Source organism: Takifugu flavidus, chromosome 21, assembly GCF_003711565.1.
Source record: "Takifugu flavidus isolate HTHZ2018 chromosome 21, ASM371156v2, whole genome shotgun sequence".
NCBI classification, from domain to species: domain Eukaryota; kingdom Metazoa; phylum Chordata; class Actinopteri; order Tetraodontiformes; family Tetraodontidae; genus Takifugu; species Takifugu flavidus.
Window position 1 is genome coordinate 9139794 of NC_079540.1, and position 19979 is coordinate 9159772.

The 19979-nt window shown below is 50.0% G+C and overlaps 2 protein-coding genes and 1 long non-coding RNA gene across 4 annotated transcripts; 1 reads left to right on the forward strand and 2 right to left on the reverse strand.

Annotated features, from left to right (window-relative positions):
- Positions 1–1450: 1450 nt before the first annotated feature.
- Positions 1451–8557, reverse strand: pals2b (protein associated with LIN7 2, MAGUK p55 family member b). Of its 2 annotated transcripts, none has more exons than XM_057020016.1 (12): positions 8508–8557; positions 5748–5848; positions 5405–5557; positions 4615–4767; positions 4283–4510; positions 3661–3792; positions 3488–3584; positions 3250–3318; positions 3016–3177; positions 2739–2941; positions 2533–2661; positions 1451–2459 (listed from the first exon to the last, which is right to left on the reverse strand). In XM_057020016.1, exons 2-12 carry the CDS (start codon positions 5844–5846, stop codon positions 2283–2285), a joined length of 1602 nt encoding a protein of 533 aa, XP_056875996.1. In that variant the 5' UTR covers positions 5847–5848; positions 8508–8557; the 3' UTR covers positions 1451–2282. The 2 variants fall into 2 exon arrangements, with proteins under 2 accessions (XP_056875996.1, XP_056875995.1); XM_057020015.1 differs by lacking the exon at positions 8508–8557 and adding an exon at positions 7332–7489.
- Positions 4800–6119, forward strand: LOC130517862 (uncharacterized). The gene is made up of 2 exons (XR_008947846.1): positions 4800–5626; positions 5711–6119. It is a non-coding gene; the product is annotated as an uncharacterized LOC130517862 (long non-coding RNA).
- A 4808-nt stretch (positions 8558–13365) lies between the features above and the next one.
- On the reverse strand, positions 13366–14960 carry npy (neuropeptide Y). Its single transcript, XM_057020035.1, has 4 exons — positions 14802–14960; positions 14445–14632; positions 13748–13837; positions 13366–13671 (listed from the first exon to the last, which is right to left on the reverse strand). The coding sequence occupies exons 2-4, from the start codon at positions 14630–14632 to the stop codon at positions 13650–13652; spliced, it is 300 nt and encodes a 99-aa protein (XP_056876015.1). The 5' UTR covers positions 14802–14960; the 3' UTR covers positions 13366–13649.
- Between the last annotated feature and the right edge of the window lie 5019 nt (positions 14961–19979).

Sequence of the window (19979 nt, forward strand, 5' to 3'; positions counted from 1 at the left end):
TTTTTTTTTTTTTTTTAAAAAACAAGAAAAAAGAGAATAAAAAGACGGACGGCGCTACATTTGCGTATAGATGCTGCATAGAACGATCAGTATTTGTGTTTTGCACTTTCAAAGCAGTCTCTGAAAAAGAAAAAAAGAGTAAAAAGAAGTAACTGACGAGGTATTTTATGCTATCATTAGGAATTCTAAGGAATAAGATGAGCTTTTCTAATAAAAAAAAAAAAAAGGTCGCTATATCTCTATATATTTATGAAGTACCTCATAAGCCTGGTATATGCTGCATTGACTTTTTTCTGTAATGTGTTTCATATTGTCCAGTAAAAATCAAATTTCCCCTCTTCTGGGAGGTTTGAATGTCACTGACGGCCGTGTCGGCGTCACCCCCACCCCCCCCCACCCCACCCCAGTGGTAACAACACCAGTATGTGCACGCCGCACGCGTGCACGTTTCTCTGCGTAGCCAAATGTGTCGTTGACCTGCAGCCGCACCACAGGTCCCGTGGTGCATTCACTGTTCGACTCAGGTATTGTCGTGAAAAGGGCTCCACCTGCTCCCCCCCCCCCACGCCCCCCTATTCTGTCCCCGTCCTCGTCTTTAAAGAGCCTTAGAACGGCGCATGGCGTCCCTATTTGGCCTTAAATTTAAAGTATGTGTATGCACTACAAATTCATTCAGCTCCCACCCAGACCCGTGTTTGTGTGTGTGTGTGTGTGTGTGTGTGTGTACACACATCTATATATCTATATCTTCATTTGATGCCATGGATCTACCTCCTATGATTGTATGGGTGTCCTGGAGTTGGACTCAGAGGTAAAAGTGACATTTCCTGATCGTTTAAAGACAATCAGCTGCATATTTCAGATGTTCCGCTTGTTCACGCGTGCACGAGCGATTCCAGGACCGCCCGTTTCACTTCTACGTGGTTTCCCCCGGTCAGCCATCGTCAACATTTCCTCTCTTCCGTTGTTAAGCCATAGCAATAAAGCGACCAAAGTCCCCCCCCCCACCCCATCCCGCCCTCGGGCACGGCCACGTGCGCTCAAACCTCCCTTTATCGCTCTCATTTTTCACTTCTCCCTTATTTAAACCACAACATGCCAAAACTGAATTTGCCGTCATTCCTGTGTTGGTGAGGGTCTTTATGTTGCCGAGTTGAACTTGTCCACATCCACTGCTAAGCTCCTTGTCCTTGTTGTAAAGTGGTGAGCTTTGGTTTCTTTTTTTGACTTAATTCTTCTTTGTATTTTTGTTAACATGTACGCTTACAAAAGACAAGATATGCTGTAAACCCTGTTAGGACATAATGTGAATATGTAACATTTAATCTAGTTCACTCTCTGGCTTGACTGTCAGTTGCATTAATTAATAAAATGTTTAAAAAAAAAACAACCCTCATTTCTCTTTGTCCTTTTGTTGAAACCCATTGGAGAAAAACAAAAAAAAACCCTGTTATAGGGTGAAATGTTACTTTATTATCATCTTAAATGTAGTGTCAGGACATTTTATTAGCATTGAGGATACGATAAACGATACAGGGGTCGGCCTCTAGAGTTCCTATTACGGCTCCTGTGGGATTCGGGCTTTTATGGATGTCCGACTTCCGAGGAGGATCGGGGCTTTGGCATGACGCAACGATGAAAATGAGGAATAAAGGAAGCAGTTGTGCCACGTTCACAAGTACAAAATCAGTGGGTCGGCTTGTGTGGACGGACTCTCAAACCCAGAAACACCCGTAGCGACGACGGAGCAAACGTTTAGCACAAGAACACAAAGTTTGGACAAAAACCTGAACAACCCCCCCTCCCCCCAACACACACACACACACACACACACACACACACTGGTGGAACTGGGATCAAACTGGCTTTTTTGACCTCGGACCAGTTGGTCGCAGTTTGGGACGGACTTCTGAAAAACACAGAGGTTTGGACCAGTGGTCTCCGACAGGGAGCGGCTGGACGTCCTCCGGTCCGTCTCCGGTCCTCCGGTCCGTCTCCCGTCCTCCCAGTCCACGCTGGGATGGAGCGAATCCAGAATAAAACACAGACTATGTTGCTACAGCAATAACTTAATGCGAGAAAATGGCCCCAGAACGAGAGCGGGTCTCATTTTCCGCTTCGTCCTCGCTGGAATTCCCTGTCGAATAGAAAGATTTCATAAAAAGTTATAAAATAAATAAGCACTCTTTCCCTTTGAGATCGGAGTAGAAAAAAAAAAAAAAAAAAAGCCGCGCAGCGAGACGAGGACCAGCATCTCCCGATGGTGGGCCCGGCGCCGGCCGTCAGTACACCCAGTTCACCGGGACCCACTGGGGGTCGGAGCACAGCCCGTCCACGGCGACCTGCAGCGTCTCGAAGGCCTTGTCCAGGTTGTCGTTGACGATGGTCAGGTCGAAGTAGTGGCCGTACGCCCTCTGGATCCGAGCGCTCTCGTCCACCGTCTTCCTCAGGTCCACGTCCTGCTCGGGGACAACAAGGACGTCAACCCTTCCGCCCGGACCCGTCCCGGTTAATGGCGAGTCGCCCACGTACCGTCAGCTGCTTCGTGGTGATCCCGGCGTCCACCACGGCCTTGTGCATCGCCTTCAGGGTGTCGAAATCCGGCGCCGCGATGAACACCACGTACGGCATGAATTCCGCCGTTTTCAGTACCTTCAGAGCCTGGCGGAAGGATACAGCGGGTCAAACGCCTCGCGGACACAAACCCGACCCCCGTCTGGATCTGCTCGCCCTCTCACCTGTGGATTGACGTCCAGGATGCACGTGCGTCCCGCCGCCACCACCTCGTGGATCGACTCGATCTTGGTGCCGTACAGGTTGCCGTCGTACTCGCCGTGTTCCAGGAACCGGCCGGCTTTCACGTCCACCTCCATCTCTGACCTCGTGGTGAAGTGGTAGGTGTTCCCGTTGAGCTCGTTGTCGCGGGGCCTGCGTGACGTGTCTGAAGCAGCGTTCTGTTAGTGGTTTGCTCCGTCTGCGTGGGCCCGGAATTTAGAAACCCAGAGCGGGACGTACATGGGATGGTTGTGCCGAAGCGGGTCGGGTGGAGCACCATCAGTCGGTTCTTCAGGCTGCGCCGTCCCACGCCCTGAGCACCGATCAGGACCAGCGTCTTCCTCTGGAACGCCGGCACCTTTGCCACTTCTTCATAGATCTGCAGCTCATGTCTGTCAAACTCTGTTCAAAAGCATCATATGATTAGAACCCAGAACCCAACTCTAGAACCACCGCATGGGGGTGAATCCTGACCTGCATTCTTGGCTGTCAGGTACATCATCTTCTTCTTCTTCTTGCCAGCTAGGGTCCCACAAAGGATCCCTAAAAAGACGAGACGCTGGTTACTCTGAGCTGTTTCGGCCGTTGGCCACAAGGGGGCAGGTTTGGCCCATTTAACCACGACTTCTATGACGTCGTTTAACAATCTCAGCACGAGGGTGAACGCATTCAACACCGAATTCACATTGGCTCAGGTCAGGAGTCCACACACCTGCTCCCTCAAAGTCTCGAGGGACGAAAGCTTTCCTCTTCTCCTCCAAGAACTGACTGGGTATCAGCCCCGTGGCGCCGCCGACCACGTGACACGCCTGCCAAAGAGCGCGCCGGTTATCTCCTGAAGCCTTCCTACGTCACCAAGAGCTCCATCAGGAGAGGAGAGCTCACCTGCCACCAGTTGGGGTCCTCCCTGTTGACGATCTGAAGGATGTCGCCTTTGGCGAACGCCATGCCCGCCTCTCGACAGGGGATCAGGCTGTCACTGGCGGGGTTGTAGTCAAAGTAGGGCCGCACGTACACCTGGGGCAGGTAGAGGTAAGGCAGTGCTTCACGGTGCACGTGTAGCTGTGCATGTTGCGTCTACGGTGCTTTCCGAGCAGAGGAAGCGATAAAACAGGCAGTAAAATACACGGCGTTCCATCCGGAGCAGCTCGCTTCGTAGCTTTGGCTTTTCCGGCTGTTTATCCCATTTCTGCCTTTTTAGGAATTCTGAATTGATGTCAATTAGCTCATAAGAGCTCAGCGTGTGCGCGGGAGTGAGAAGTCTTTTAATTGCTACACGTTTCACACGAGGGAGCACAAGCTGTGCGTGTGTGTGTGTGTGTGTGTGTGTGTGTGTGTGTGTGTGTGTGTGTAAGACATAAAACCAGCGAGTGTGACCCACATAGCACACGGAGTGTTATTAATAGGGCTCCCAGGGTTCACATTCCTGTGCAGGGGATTGCGGGACGGCCGGGGCCGAGCCCGTGCTCGTGTTGGCGTTCGGCGCCCGGCGTGGGCGTGCGCTCACCTGCGGGGGCGCCGGGGCGTCCCGGTAGCTGGGGAGGATCTTCAGCGTGATGCCGCCGCTGCAGTCCTTCAGCATGTCCTGCAGCTCGGTGGGGTTGTTGCCCACGTCCTTCCCGTTCACTTCCTTGATGATGTCGCCCACGTGCAGGAGGCCCTGCCGGTCGATCATGCCGCCGTGGAGGATCCGGGCGATCACCAGGTCGTCCTTCTCCACGCGAAACGTCACTCCCTGGGAGGGGGGAGGAGAAGAGGAGGATGTTTGGCCTCTTCCCGCAACCCCAGTGTTCTCCATTGTGCCCCGCCCCCCCCAACACATGCTCAGATTCCACTCACCAGAGGCTCGCCGGCCTTCTTCCTGATCCCGATCATGCGCACGGCGTCGGCCTGCATCAGCGCGCTGTTTACTGCCGCGTCGTTGCTCATCTCCGGCGGGGGCGGCACTTCGTAGCATTTAGAGGCCACGATGTCGTGTGCCTCCAGAAGAGACTGGGGGGGATTCAGATGAGGAAATTGATTTCACCACGAGCACGAAAATAAACAACAACCCCATTTCTCATCACCCACTAAAAGTTTGAAAGTTCGGTAAATTCACGTTTTCTACAGTTTGACGTCATCTCTGATTCACTGTTTCTCTCCCTTCGGCGCTCAGTAGGTCAGCGGGGTCTTAGCCGTCAGCTTACAGCACCGACGGCTCTGATTGGTGCGGGGCCCCCCCGACCGGGCCCCGCTCCTATTGGGCCGACGGCTCCCTGCTGGGGGTGAATTCTCTACTGGTGCACCAGCTGACTGTCACTGGAGGTGCACGTTTATACTGGTACACTAGCATTAATATTACAGCGTGCGCGCGTCGTTTCAATTAAAGATCAAATGGTTGTTTTTAATAAAGGATCAAAACATCCACTGGCTTTAACTTTGGCTTTTTAATGGTCGCATTTTTCTTTCTTCCTCCCTCTTCTGGTAAGTTACCGGGAAAGGATCAAATTTCATGCTAATATTTAGCGTTTTTGCGGCAGAACTGAGCAGCGAGCGTTACTTTGGCCTTTAAATTTGAAACCTTCTGAAACCTTCTGGACTCATTGATATTCTGGGCACCGCTTCACGACCCAACAGCACTTTTTTTCACCTGGAAATGGGGCTCCTGCAGGATCCGGGACAGCTCGGCGGCGCTGTCGTCTTTGACCTTCAGGCTGCTGATGTCCCCCAGGATCTCCGTCACCAGCTCCACGTTGTTGTCCTGCACCGCCTCCAGCTTCACCTCCTCCGTGTGCTCATGAGCCTGGGGGGGGGGGGGGGGGGGACATGATGATGCTGCCTGGCTTGGATACGATCGCCGTCGTTCTTAAAGGTAATTTTATTGTTTTGATCGAGCCGTCTGCCCTTTGACCGTTTTATTGCTGACGCCGTGTTTGCTCCCGTATCTGTGCTGCAGATATGCTGGGAGGGCAGATCTGTCGGGGGAAACGTACCGTGGGACTTTCCATGATGCCGCGCAGGAAGAGCAGGTCGATGTCTTTGGCGCCCGAGGAGGCGGGGGCCTCGCCCGCGTTATCCAGCACCTGCTGCATGGCTGAGCAGACGGGGACGAGGACGGAGACAGGAGGAGTTAGCCAGGTGTCAAAGCCATAAACCAGATAACCTAAAGCCTGCGTGTGTGTGTGTGTGTGTGTGTGTGTGTTATTATACACAAAAATGTCCAGTCAGCACTTGGGTTCACTGTAATTTCGCTCCACGACCATCATGTTCAGCCTCGACTCCTGGGTCAAGGGCGCACCCAGACTTCAACTTCCTTCAAACTACAACTCCCACTGTCAAATAAAAGTCCTGTTTTTATTCCTCAACTATTTAGGATAAATATATTGTTGTCATAGCTACACAAATATTGATGGCGGCTCCTCTCCGTGGGTGCCGGGACGCTGTTGCTAAGGTTTGACACTATGGATTCTAGTATTTGTTAATAACAACTGTGCTATTTTTTCTCTAATTCCTTCCTTTTTGGCAGAAACTGCTTGTTTTGATTTCGCTGCGTAGATCGTTCCATTGGAGACGGCGTGGAAAATGATAGGTTCACGCCCAAAAACGCGAGGAAGATTGTTTGAATTACAACGTATGTCGTAAAGTATAACCTCGGGATGACATCAGAGGGAAGTAGGAGGACAGCATAAACAGCGTCCCGCGTCGCGCCCTAAATATTTATGATTCTCGCCGTGAGGGATGGCGGCGAGGGCGGCTGACCACGTGACGGCGGCGCGGCCAAAATGAGGCCCGTCTCACGTGTTTCGCAATCTAAGCTAAACAGCGTCCGAGAAGAGAAAAACACATCCGCGGAAAAACACAGCGTAGCTTTAAACCGCCGTCACGGCTGCGAAAACAGCGACTCCTGAAATCTGAAGAACCGTAATTTCCTGTTTTCCAGCCCAACCGTTCCCGTGACGGCCACAGGACCAGCAGCCGTGGCCGCCAGGTTCAAACCATGGCGACCTTTTCATCGCGTCACCTGACCAGGAGTCGCCTGGACTCAGCAGGTAGGAAGGAGACGGAGCGAAGCCTCTCCGACTGTCTGCATCGCCTGAACAAATATGGAGTCTGGTGTGCGCTTCCTCTCATAGACCAACGCTCACGGGAACGGAAGCTCTCATTCTGAGCAGAGATCCAAGTGTTTCAGGAGATTAGGAGCTAGCTGCTAAAGCTAAGCTGAAATGGCTGGAAAACAAGCAAGCGTTTAAATCACTGGACACTTAAGCTACCGTTAGCTACAATGAAGCTAATCAGGACGAAGCGGAGCTCATACTAAAGAGCCTTCAAAATAAAGCAGAAGCAGCAGAAAGACGTCATCTGTAACAGGAGGGTCAATATTTGAGGAATGTCTTCTTATCCTGAGGAAATGTTTCAACTTTAGAACTGGTTAGCATAACTTTTATAAGCGCAGTCGGTTTAGTCAAGAAAACGTGTCAAATTTAGAGATCATTAACATTAAACAGTGCTCAACCAATCTGATGTGAGCCTTTCATCCACCCCAACACCACCAACCTGAGACATCCCTCTGTCCTCACCTCGAGATGGCTGGGTGGACACCGAGGCCCCGTCAGGCTGCCCCGCAGGGTTCATCTCCGTCTCCTGCTGCCCCCCACTGGGACAGGCGTCCTCCATAGCTGTGACCATTACAGAGCTCTACTCCTTCCTGCCTGTTACCACTAAAACACCAGTTTAAACCCTTTTGTCCTCCAGTCCTCCAGACCCTGTCAACTCCCGAAACAGAAGGGGGGGGGGCCGAAGAGAGGGAACAAGAGACAGTGGACCGGGGTCGAGGTCGGGGGATGAGGAAAAGAAAAGAAAAGCGGAGAAAAGGGATGGAAATCACAAAGAAGGTGGAAGGTTGAGCGGTGGGAAGAGACGGAGAGGCAGAAAATGAGGCAGATACACAAATGTGAACATGGGTTTCACAGTCCCTCCCTTTATGCTGGCTTTAATACCCTCCCTCCACCCCTCCCTCCACCGACCCACGCACACACACACACACACACACACACCCATAATCCGACAATCCTTCCCTGCTGTTTGGGGCATATTTGAGTCCCCCTCCTCTTATGTACCCCACCTGAGGTTGAGATGCCCCTGGTATCACCTGCGCGTGCACACATACACACACACACGCACGCACGCACACGTGCACGCGCCACTTGAGTGTGTCATTATGTGAGTAATCTCATAAAAGAGTGTTTCCGACCCCCCTCTCCTCGAGTCACGGGGCATTTCCTCCGTCTTGCCCCCCACTCCACAGCAGCGCGTCTGGATTTCACCGATTTCGGTGACGGAGCTCAAGACGCTCCGGGGTCGATCCTCAACACTTGCGGACCGGAGACGCGGAGAAAAAGCCAAACCGGTGGGGTAAATTAAGCCCCGCCCCCTCCAGTGTCCATCAACCCCCCCCCCCCCCACACCCGAGGCAGCTGTGCAAAGAGCAGATCTGCAGCCTTTAATCCACCCCTCCTCCAACACAGGGAGGTTAGAATTTAATCCGGCCACAAAACACGGGATTACACAATCTCGCCCTCCTCCGACCGGACCCAACAGGTCTGAACGCGGCCTGAGGGTGAACGCCGGTGCGGGTCGCTGAGGCGACTGGGCGCATTCCGCAGGGACTGGTCTGTCCAGATTCAAACCTCTGGATTTTTTCTGGTCGTTGCAAATGGGAACAGGAGAGAGCAAAGCGGAGGTTGTGTTTTTACCTGTGCTGCTCGGGGTGGGCCGACCTCCGCCTTACCGTCCGCTCGTCCGCCAGCTGCGCTCACCTCAAAGAGAAGGAGAGAGACGGGATCATCTCAGAAACCGGCGCCCACCTGATCTCCACGTCCCCGGAGACAATGAACCCAACACTCAGCTTCCGCCCTGAAAACCAGCCTCAACTGGGAACGAAGCATAAATGAGCCCAAACATCTACAGGGTGATCAGAGAAAGTGCTGCTCATCATCTCCCGGGTGTTTTCACCAATCACGGCCGATTGGAGGGAAGGGAGAGAGCAGGAGGTCAATTAATTACGCAACACAGATTACAATCAGGCCCCCGCACGCTGATTGGAAGTGAAAAATATCCCATTTAGGAATGTTAATGGAGACAAAAAGGCAAAGCAGCAATTTATGATCAAATCATCCGCACCAGAGGACCCGATCTGGATGTATCGGTTCCAGAGAGCAGAGAGCTGGAAGGAGGAGAGGAGAATCGGCAGAAAGAGGAGCAAGGAGCAGAGGCGAGCGCATTGTTATTCAGGGAGGTGAGGATCTTTCCAGATTAGGTGGAGGTGTGAGAAGCCTTGGAAGAGGAGAAATGTAAAGGAAGCCTTGGAAGAGAACAAAAGCGCTGTCGGCGTGGTGCTGTGAGGGCCGCCAGGTAGCCGCGGCCTGTCTTTATGCTACGACTCAAGACGCCATCCGCTAGCATCACTTTGCTAGAATGCTCCATGATTAAAGGCGAGAAATTCACCAAATACAAAAAGAGGTTTGGGGTTGTTTTTTTTGCAGAGGAGCTAAAATATTCATACGCGTAAGCTGCTTTTCAGAATTAATGGGCCTTTTTGCTCCTGACTTCACGCCCCCCCCCCCCCCCCCCCCCCGGACGTCACGTGTGGCGCGTGCCGTTCGGCCCGCCGTGCGGAAATGACCGACTCATTAAGAGGCCTCCGAACGCCCCCTGGATGATGGACAGCTCACGGAGGGGGATTATGGAGGGATCGGGGGGCTGTTTTCTCTACTCGTGCGTGCACGCGCGCACGTGCACGTGCTATTTAAAGCATAAATATGTAAAGAAATTGCCTCGCTCCCAGTCACGCGAAGGAGAAACCTCACTTTTACCTTTTATTCGGCCTCTGCGGCAGCACGTCGTGATCTTACTCTCAGTCGGAGCACAAGGCCAAGAACTCTGGCGAGGGAGGAGACGAGCCTTCCGTCTAATCCAAACCTTCCTGTGACATAAATGGACTCTCCCTCTCTCTCTGACCTTCTGGGGGGGCTGGACGCTCTTAGAGCCGCCGTCACTCTCCGTTTCTTTCAATGGCTTGAGAATCACAAAAGCCACAACATTAGCAGAGAGCACTCTCCACCGGCCCGATCGTGTCCCTCCTCGCACCATCACCCTGCCGGCGGCTCTAATGTAGGTCACTCCGTGAGCTCGCGCGGCCGCCCGATAAGAGGATTACGCCGCTCCCCCCGAGATGGTCATCTCAGCAGATCAATATCCGCCCAATCTTTACAACAGCGAGACGATGGGGGAGGGAGGGGGGGTATCAGACGATGACATGACGCAATGGGACTCAATGTGACTGCAAAGTTGAGACAGTGGTTCCATCCAAATGTCCTCGACATCACGTCCGGCGCCGCCGCCATCAAAGGGGCCCCGTCATAGATTTGAGGCTTCTGTGAAACGGGTTTAAATTTAGAGGCAGACGCATCCGCCTTCGCATCCACCCTCGGTGCTAAAGCCCTCATCTCTGCTCGGGTTAGTCATTTTGTGGCGTAACTTGGTGACAAATACGCAATTAGGTGGTGGCAGACGCGCCTGCGGGGAGGCGCAGACGGGGCGGGGAGCAGGTGTGGAGATCACAACCCAGTGACGCACCAGCGGCTCACGGCTGGGAGGTCTGCGTCACTCCCGCTTTGCCTCGTCCTCCTGCCTTTTTCCCCCAAATACTATCTCCCCCGTGGCTGCCTAATAATGGAAAAGTCTGAGGTTCCGTTGGATTTCTGACTCACCGAGAGCTCCCGCGTGCTCCAACATCAGGAGCACGTTTGTCTTGAAGTTTGTGCTCTCCCCACCCAGCACAGGAAGGAGAAGGCAGGGCAAATACTGAGGTGGGAGTTTACTTCTCTACGTCTGCGCTCCACAAGATTTGACTTGATGCCGTAGTTTCAGCCGGTTGCTTTTAAGGTGGGGATTTTGCACACTTGATGACAAAAACCTGCTTTTATCCTCCCCCCGAGCTGTCAAAGACTAAGCAAAAACACATTTCCCAACTTTTGGCTCCTAAAGTTGCATTCCAGAGGTGTGCGCGGCCCCTCCAACACATTCTTTCGCTCTTCTAAACTCCCCAGAAGAATTAATTTAATCTAATATGTGGATGTTTTGAGACTTTATCCACTTTTTCACTTTACAGAGCGTTTTTTTTAAAATAGATCCTGAGTTAGTTGGGCCTTAGCTTAGATAATGTGGTTATCTGGGTCTGACTCAATAACCTCCCCTGGACGCTGCTGCAGCTTTACTCTAATGCGCTGGACTGTCTCAGCCTGTTCCTTCCCTCATTTGGTTCCTCATATTAACTTCGACAAATCGGATTTTCAGATCATTATGAGGCTGAAAGGAAGAGAAAGAGACTGGATGGAACAAGAGCCCGGCGGTGGCTCCGCTGACCCGTAGTCCCTCCCAGGAAGGATCCCCAAGGATGTTGCGTATGTGCATGGGCTTCCCCCATCACGTGCGCTGGGGGGCCGAATGGTTTAAGCGTCGCCAAGTGACCCCGGGGGCTCCGATGGTGGAAGGAGGTCCCGGGATTGAGCGGTGCGATTGGACGGAGCTTTTCTCGGTGGAGGACAAAAACTAAAAATCAATACGGCCGTCTGGCTGCGCCCCCGCCCGGCCTGCCCTGTGCCGACCCATCGGCCCACTTTGGCGTCCAGCTCAGAGCAAAAGTTTAAATAAAAGGAGCAGATGCTTGAGACGTGCACTCCTCTTCTCCTCCAGCCCACCACCCTGCGCTAGTTCTTCCACTCGGGACTGTGGCGCGTTCCGACCTCCTCATCCTGTCTGCATAATAACCTGCAGCTCTTCCCCCCCCCCACCCCCATTTCCGCACGCCTTCAATTGACGCCGCGGTTCTGATCCAGCCGCGCGCTGGATTCGTGCGCCCTCGCCGTGCGCCAGATCCACGCCGGAGGGCTTGCGCCTCTCCGGATGACCGAACAACTGAGCGCTCGCGCCGATCTCGCCACACGTGCGGCCATTTTTTTGTGAACCATCCGAGCCATTGTGGCGTGCGCGCACGGACGACCACAGCCCCGTCGCGCTCTCCTTCCTCGCGATAAGCAGGGAGACGGGAAAAGGACGCGGCTCCGCGACGGTGACCCAGCGCAAACTGTCAGAACAAAGCCCAGCACGCACGGCGGGGCGGCCGAGTCTGCTGTCAAACTCCGCCGCACCTCCCGCACGCCAAAGTGCCTTTGTCCTCCATCTGGCTGGCAGCGCATGAATGGATTCGTAACCGCTTTGCACAAACGTCTTTGAACGCGTATCGCGGCTTACCTGTGAATCGTGCGTGTGAGTTCGCGGTAGTGAAACAACTGTCCCGGTTGGACACTCACTCCCACCCCACCCCGCCTCCCTTCAGCTGTCTGTTCTGGTCCCGCAGCAGACTACCAAGGAACAGCACGCCAATCAAAGTCGCTCGCCCCGCCCATTCCTGCGTCACGTCCGGATCGACCAATCGCAACTGAGGTGCAGCCCACAAAGTAACGTTTTACTACTTTATTTTGTCACACCTAATTGTCATAGTAGTTTGAGTAAATAAATAAAACTCATATAACAATAAATAATAACTTCTCTATTCGACCAGTTTAAGGCTCCTTAGCCTACTCTGGCCACCATCTCCGTCCCCATCCAACTCCTCTGACCCTCTGAAACCATTTGTGTATTTCGCTTCATGCCTTTGTCCCACTTCAACTGATTCTTCAACTGCCGTCACAAGTCCACTTGACCTTCTGTCTCTGTAACTAGTCCACTTGACCTTCTGTCTCTGTAACTAGTCCACTTGACCTTCTGTCTCTGTAACTAGTCCACTTGACCTTCTGTCTCTGTAACTAGTCCACTTGACCTCCATCCCACCAGTCAGTTTTAGGTCCGTGTCCCACTACAACCAGTCCATCTCATGTCGCTGCCCACTTCAGCTAGATACGTAAGACTTATGTGATGTAATCATGAAAGAATCTTTTCCAAATTCTCACCATGGCTATTCCATGGTAACACTGTTTATTCAACATAAAGTGGTGGTAATTAATTGACCATTCTATTGTTTTGCTCTTCACACAGTGCTGCTTGTTGAGAGTGTCTGTGTCTCTCCTTGTCGCTTTTACCTGCTGATCTGACTTGAGTGGGGTCTGGCCACCACTTGTGCAGCTACAATCAGCTCCCAGAGATGCACTGGTGCCTCCAGAGAGGGCAGTTCGCGTGTGTGGCCACGGGAGGGCGCCATTCGCCGCAAAATTGCTGGCTTGAATGGAGGTTTTCAAACACTGAGCGTTCACGGACCCATTCCGTCCCGTTGGTGGTGACTAGCAAAGTATTTTCCTGAGTCGATTATACAGAGTACTTGAGCTGCAGCATGTGGTAACGCCGTGAATTTCGGCTGACGGAAAGGGTGTGGCAGAGCTTTCCCAAATTTAAGTAGTCTTTTTATGCGCAAAACACAGAGTTAAACTAGTTTTCTATTCTTAATTAATCCATAGAAACATTTGTGAGCATTATAATATGCATTAACAACCGTTTTTGCTCCTGCTCACATTTGGTTTAGTCTTGCCCATTAGGAAATAATGCAGATTTCGGGCATTTCTTCAAACAGATAACCTTTAATATCACAATTATACAGTACAATCAACATGCCCTCCCCCATATTTGTGTCACAGATGGCAACACTGAATCAGCTATTTACACTTTCATGGCACATAATGGAAGCCATTTCAACTGGATGGGGGTGAATATATCTAGCAGCCCATTGGTAAAGGGGCAGACGCAGGCTGGCCTCGGTGTAGGCGGCGTGACGGATGCTTACAGGTCAGACTGATGGCGGCGGCAGGGCAGTAGTGATGTGGAAGCTGGCACTGATGGCAGCATCACCACAGTGATGGATCATATCTGGAAAGAGAAGCAAAAGCACGGGGTCATCACGGCGTGGGGGTGACGGCAGCAGGCCACACTGTCCGGCACACACCTCGACTGTGGGAACGAGTCCGTGCTCTCCTTTAACAGCAGCTCTGAGACCAGCGTGTCCAGAATCTCGGGGCTGGACCTCTTACCATACCTGAGACACAGAAAGAGCCAAAAGACGGATTATAGGGGATCAACCTGAAAGGAAATAAATGGTTTTTACCACCAACTTAGATGTGTCCTAAATATGTAATCCAGTGATAAACTCAGTGACGGGCGATGAACACAGTGGATTCATCCGTGGGGAGATGTTTGGCAGGTGGCCGTGTGTCCTTTTCTGTCTTTGAGAAGATAAGACGTGTCTGCGGACATTCTCTCCTGGAGGTGGTTAAACGCCGAGCCCCTGACAGGGAGGAAAGCTTCAAACGCTGCCTTAACGGGCTGGTTGCAGGCAGCTTAGGGATTTTATTTTCTGCTGGAGTTAAATGGGCAGCACGGGTTCCTGAAAAAGCTGCAGCCAGAACTTGCAGGACGTAGACTGGGGAGACTGATAACATGTGGAGGGAACGCGCCAGTTAAAAATTCGACTGACCTCTGTGCAGAGCTCGGATAGAAATAAAAGCCATTTGAACTGAACTTACACATTTGTTTTAGTTGTCAGAAAGAGGCCAACGCTGTGATTTGAGTCCAAACCTATAATGAACTCCAGCTGTGGCGCGCTCTATTGTATTGTGGCAGAAAGGTGTAATCAGCCCACCCACCTCTGTCTTGTGATCAGGTTGATGTAGTGTCTCAGGGCTGAGTAGTACTTGGCCAGCTCCTCCGCCGGGGCGTCTTCACCGGGGTTCTCCGGTTTTACCGGGTATCCATCAGTCAGCGCGCCCAGGCAGAGCAGCGCCCACAGCAGGAGCCCCAGAGTCCCCAGCCAACTCAGCAAGTTAGACTGCATCTAAAATCACATCTATTTTATATACATTTCTTTCCCCAATATATTTAAAACCCGGGGATAATCTGCGATTTTGTTAAATTGAGTTGCTTTAATCGCCCTTCAAACAGATTAACAAAGTCGCACCTTTTGAGAAGTTTTAATTTTTCAGATTCGAAAGCAAAGTACTTACGTTTCCCAGTGGTTCAGGGTGGCTTTGTGCGTAATCCCGTGGCGTCTCCTCGACTTTGGTGGCGGCTGGCTGCGCGGTGGGATTTATATGTGCGCGCAAAGGGGCTGTGGAACAGCGCGTCAGAGTTCCTCTGCATTCTCCGTGTGGACGTCACTGGTGATGCTGTCACCTTTTAAACGGGGTCTTTTAATCTAAAACACGGAGAACGGCGTAAAGAAGAACCCGAGAGGCCGAGGATGGAGGGAGACGAGCAAATCTGCCCATTCCAGCAGCTAAAGAGAGAATTTAGGGTGTTAAAAAAGGGGGGAATTAATCAACAGCTAAACGGTGCACTGTGATTTGCACCTGGAAACACCATTAAACCAATTTTGATAGGGCAACTCAGACGCAGGTGCGTGTACACACACACACACACACACACACATACACACACACACAACGCAGATAAACACTCGTGCTGAGTGTGGGAGCTTCGGTGTCTCTGAGGTTTCACAATCAAGACGCATTTCTTCTGCATAATGAGATCAATAATCACATCTGAAGTCACAAAAGAGCTGCAACCAAACTTGAGTCTTCCTCCCTGAAAGAAGCGCGAGAAATGAAAAGAGTCAGCCAGACTCGCGTGCACACTAACTTGAGGGGATGTGTGATGAATTAGATCGCTTATCCCCCCCCTTCTGCATCAGATGGAAAAGAGGGACTCGAAGTCTTCAATGTGAACAAAAGCCCTAAACATGAATATGGAGGCCTGTCAATCAACCCCCTTAATAAGAAAACCCAAATAAGGCTTCAGATGAGTCTGCATCACTAAGTGCTTCATCTTCTTCCCATTCATCGGCCTTTTGTACGCATGCTTGGAGCGTCAAAAATCACCATTATCCAGCCGTGCTGCTCCTGGAGGATGCGTTAGGGGCTTTTTTTGTACAACTCAGGATGCTCAAAGAGAGATGACGAGTGAGAACGTGCGTGGAACCAGAACCGAGTCCACACATGCACAGAATGACGACGTCTTACGGGCTCGTTGGAGTGAAGGGCTTGAAATTAAAATGTGCCTGATTGCAGGGGTGAGAGGTCAGCCTGTGTTTGCAGTGCGCTCTTCACAGCTCCAGGCTGATAAACAGGTGATCTGTTGAGATCCAAGCAGCTGGAGCAGACGGGTTCAAGCCCAGGAGCATGAGTTTGGAGTCACAGCAGCCGTCAAAGGAGGCAAGGAGTGTGTGTAATTACTTCTAAGTTAAATGTAACACCCCTACCTCGATTGAAAAGGCCTTTAAACTACAAGGAAGAAGAAAAAAAATCTTAAAAGTTCACTGATGTCATTGCACAAAGGCAAAAACAACATGAAAATCCAAACGGGGTGTTAAATATTCATCACTTTTATCTAAACTAGCTGTTTCTTCCTGGTGATATCCTGTCCTTTGGTAGGAAAAGGTGAGGCGCCATCACCTTCACACTCAAAATAGGAGATGACCAAGAAGAGCTGCTACAATGGCTTCTTAGTCTCAGCCCTCCATTTACAGGGGGGGTGGGGTGTGAAATGGGACAATATTCTTTGCCATCTCAAACATCTGCTCCAGGGAGGGAAACAACATCGCATTAATAACACGAAGATGCAGTGAAACCAGCGAATATCTGGTATCTGGGAGGTGGAGGCGAATCCATCAGTGGGCCCAGATGGAGGAACAAATGACCGTCAACACTCCGACGGGCAGGGCAGGAACTGAACAGTGAAGCGGGATGTGCAGGAACGGGGAGAAGAGGGAGAGTCCACACAGGAAACGGGGATCCGAGCCTGAACCCTCCGCGTGTCAGCCGGGGAACGGCGCGAGTGTCGAAGGATACGCATCAACATCAGCAATAAAACAACATCTTTCCTTCATTTGCTGCTGTCTTCACACGTTCTGATCCCTGAGCAAACAGCGGATTAGACCATCTCAATCAGCTTGATTCATTAAATATTCACCATACCTTCTATAATTAAAATAGCTCTGACAAGCAGATCAGATTTTGGAAGAATTTGGCAGGATTTCTATGAGCATACAGGAGGATTTTGTATCTTTTCCAGCTCGAGGAGAGAGAAATGGTGATGCTAAGTGGGAGTCAGGGTAATATGTCCATTAATAATGATTAACATCAGCACTAATAATATCAGTGATAAGATAGCAAAGACCTCCAATGTAGCTCTGGTTGCTTAAGTCAATTAGAAAAAAACTAAAATAAACTGTAATTATGGACAAAATGAGGCATCCCTTCTCCATAGCAACCATATGCTATCATGTGTGTGAAAATACGTTGAAACATCAGAAATCAAGCACCAAGTCAATTCGCTTTTCTTTTGTATTTCTTTCTTATTGTATTCGCTTGGTTCTGAATTTCCCTCCCTTCATATTTGCTGTGAATCTTTTCAGATTGACTCTGCATCTGAGAGGAAATCCTAACAAACAAAGTAAAACCAGATTCGGGGCTGTCGTGACAGTAGCGCCAGAATCTGATCTGCCCTAATTGCAGCCTGTAATACGACTATAGTGTAATGAAGACGCTCTGTAAGGAAGCTCTGTTATTAACTGGAGCATCAGCAGCTTTGTTTGGCAGCGTGCTGTAGCTTCAACCTGAGGAAAATGGTCTAATTACATTCACATTACCACATTTCTGTGAGCGACTAAATGAACAATGAAGATATGCACAACGTTTTGCTAGTGATGCTGTAAACAGTAATAGTGTAGTGGTTTCTTCAACAAACTGTAATAAAAAAAACACATCTGGAAAAAGGAAAACTAGTCGGTTTCTTGGCCTTAACTTGCAGCTGTCATTCAGCTGCAGTCATAACAATCTCTTTCTAAAGACACGACATCGCCCCCTGCTGGCGTGGAGACTTATCACCGCCCCACGAGCATCGTCGACAGGATCGGATGTTGGTTTTTGGTCCTGTCAAACAAAGTAAAACCAGTAGGTCAGTAGGTTCTTGTACTTATCGTGCAATGGGGATCCTAAAATAAGAAAAACGTAAAACCACTGAATTAGAAATAAGTCGTTTGTAGTTAGTGTTAAGTTAGTGTAAAATTAAAAATAAAATTAGCAGGTGATGGTTTTCATGTTGCATCAAATACAACAATTCTGCCAATAATAACTACATGTGCTCAGTAAAGGTGAGGAACAGCTTCCAGTGGTGGCCCACATGAATAAAATGTAAGTTGTTTGACATCCTCTTGGTGTTCCCAGCTTAAAACCACAATATCTGCTTCCAAATAAATTTGTCCATCTTCTGACTTAAAGTTGCATCTAATGCAGCTTATTCAGAAAGCAATTTGCATTTAAAACTCGAACAGCTTCATAACAAAACATCATTAACACTCTTACCACTTCAAACACTTGCCTTTTTCTCCACTTTGCTGACATTGATTCACATCTTTTGCATCTAAAACATCTCAGGAAACACCAACCTTTCCTCGCTTTCAGTCACGAATAAGTAAAGCAACAAATCCTCCTCCTTTATTATTTTAATTCAACTTCCACTGTTTTCAAATAGTTTATCAGTTAAGCATTGTTTTTCCCCACAAACCTGAGTGTGTGTGTGTGTGTGTTTTGCCACATCTGTTCCTGTGGTGTGAACGACACAAACGTCACTTGGAGGGAAACATCAGGTGGGATCTCTGATTGTCAGGTGGACCACAGGTCAAACTGTGACGCTCCGACCGGAGCGTCCGCATCAGATGTGCCTCCGGAGTCGGATTTTGCAGGAAATGTGACAAAAGTTGTGACTGCGTCAAAGGGCGCTGAACTTGAGTTTAATGGCCGCTGGGCCCTGCGAGGGGCCCCGGTAGACGTGTCATTGTTGTAGAAAGATGCCTTTGACTGGAAGTATGGAAGCTAGTGTTCCCTGTATGACTTATTTTATTCAATTTGAAGTATTTATTTGTTTTTTATGTACTGAAAGTACTTTTGGGAACACAAATCTGGTCATTTAATGTGAGAAATGTGATAATCAGACAGAATTCGAATGAAAGCAAAGTATTCCACGTGTTCAATCATTCAATCAACACGTGTCCAAATACTTATGCAGTCATTTCTCTCCTGGTGAAAGGATGCGTATGACGGAATTCCTTCCCGTGCCAGCTGTCAATATGAAATTAACATTACATTACATTACATAACATTTTTAAAGTGATTCTTGCAATTAACTTTGCAAATCTTAAAAAAAGAAACAACTTCATTGCCGAAGAACTATGAAGTTAAACCATAAACAGTAAACTAGCCATGGTAAATACGATCAAATCATTCTTTTAAAGATAACTGTCCATCTCTCATGACTCACTCTTGAGCCTCCCCCCCGTGCACGCCAACAGCAGGGCCTCCGAGCAGATCCTCCGTCACCTCTGTCAATTTCCTGCTGTTTCCACCACAGACATGAAGGTTCGCCCTGTCTGAAGTGACATTTAGCAACGCTGAGCCTTAAAATTGTTACAGCAAAAATCACAGGTTCTGGTTTACGACAACAGAAATAAATGGCAACAGGTAGATGAGACCAAAGGAATTAGCTAATAGAAGCTAAAATAAACAATAGAGCCAGAAAAAAAGAACTTCAGACTTCAGGTGCTGAGCAAGGTACACATCATGATGCAATAATATTTTCTGTTTTATAATAAAACAACATTCACCTTGTTTTTATCTGTTTGCGGAAATGGTCACTGGGGTAATTTGGTGCCTCTTTGTGTGGTAATTGCAAATTTGACATCCTGTGCCATTCTGGGGAACTGTCGGTCGACAGGAGTGTGGTTTCCATGGGAATAGGGCGAGTGGAGTAGGCATTCACTTCAACCAGAGGTCCACCTAAATTACCTGCATCCTGCTAAATCAGGGGTTGCTATGGAGAGTCAATTACCTTAACCTGTGATTGTGCCACAATAATGTCCCCTTAACATAATAACAGAAAGACTCTTCACCGTTGGAAACGGATTGGTTTAAGGCGACCGTGTGGAGATGATGCCGTGGTCATCTTGGTTATGCCGTGAGTGTCAGCTTTCAGATGGGATCCCTTCCGCTTGCTTCCACTTGATCTCTCAGCGTCAGAGACCCAGGTGCATCCGTGCCGCTCATCACACGTGGCCCCACTTCATTCTCCTTACGACCACCTGTCCAGCCTCCAAAGGCACAAACACGGGCCGTGTTATCTCAAGTAAT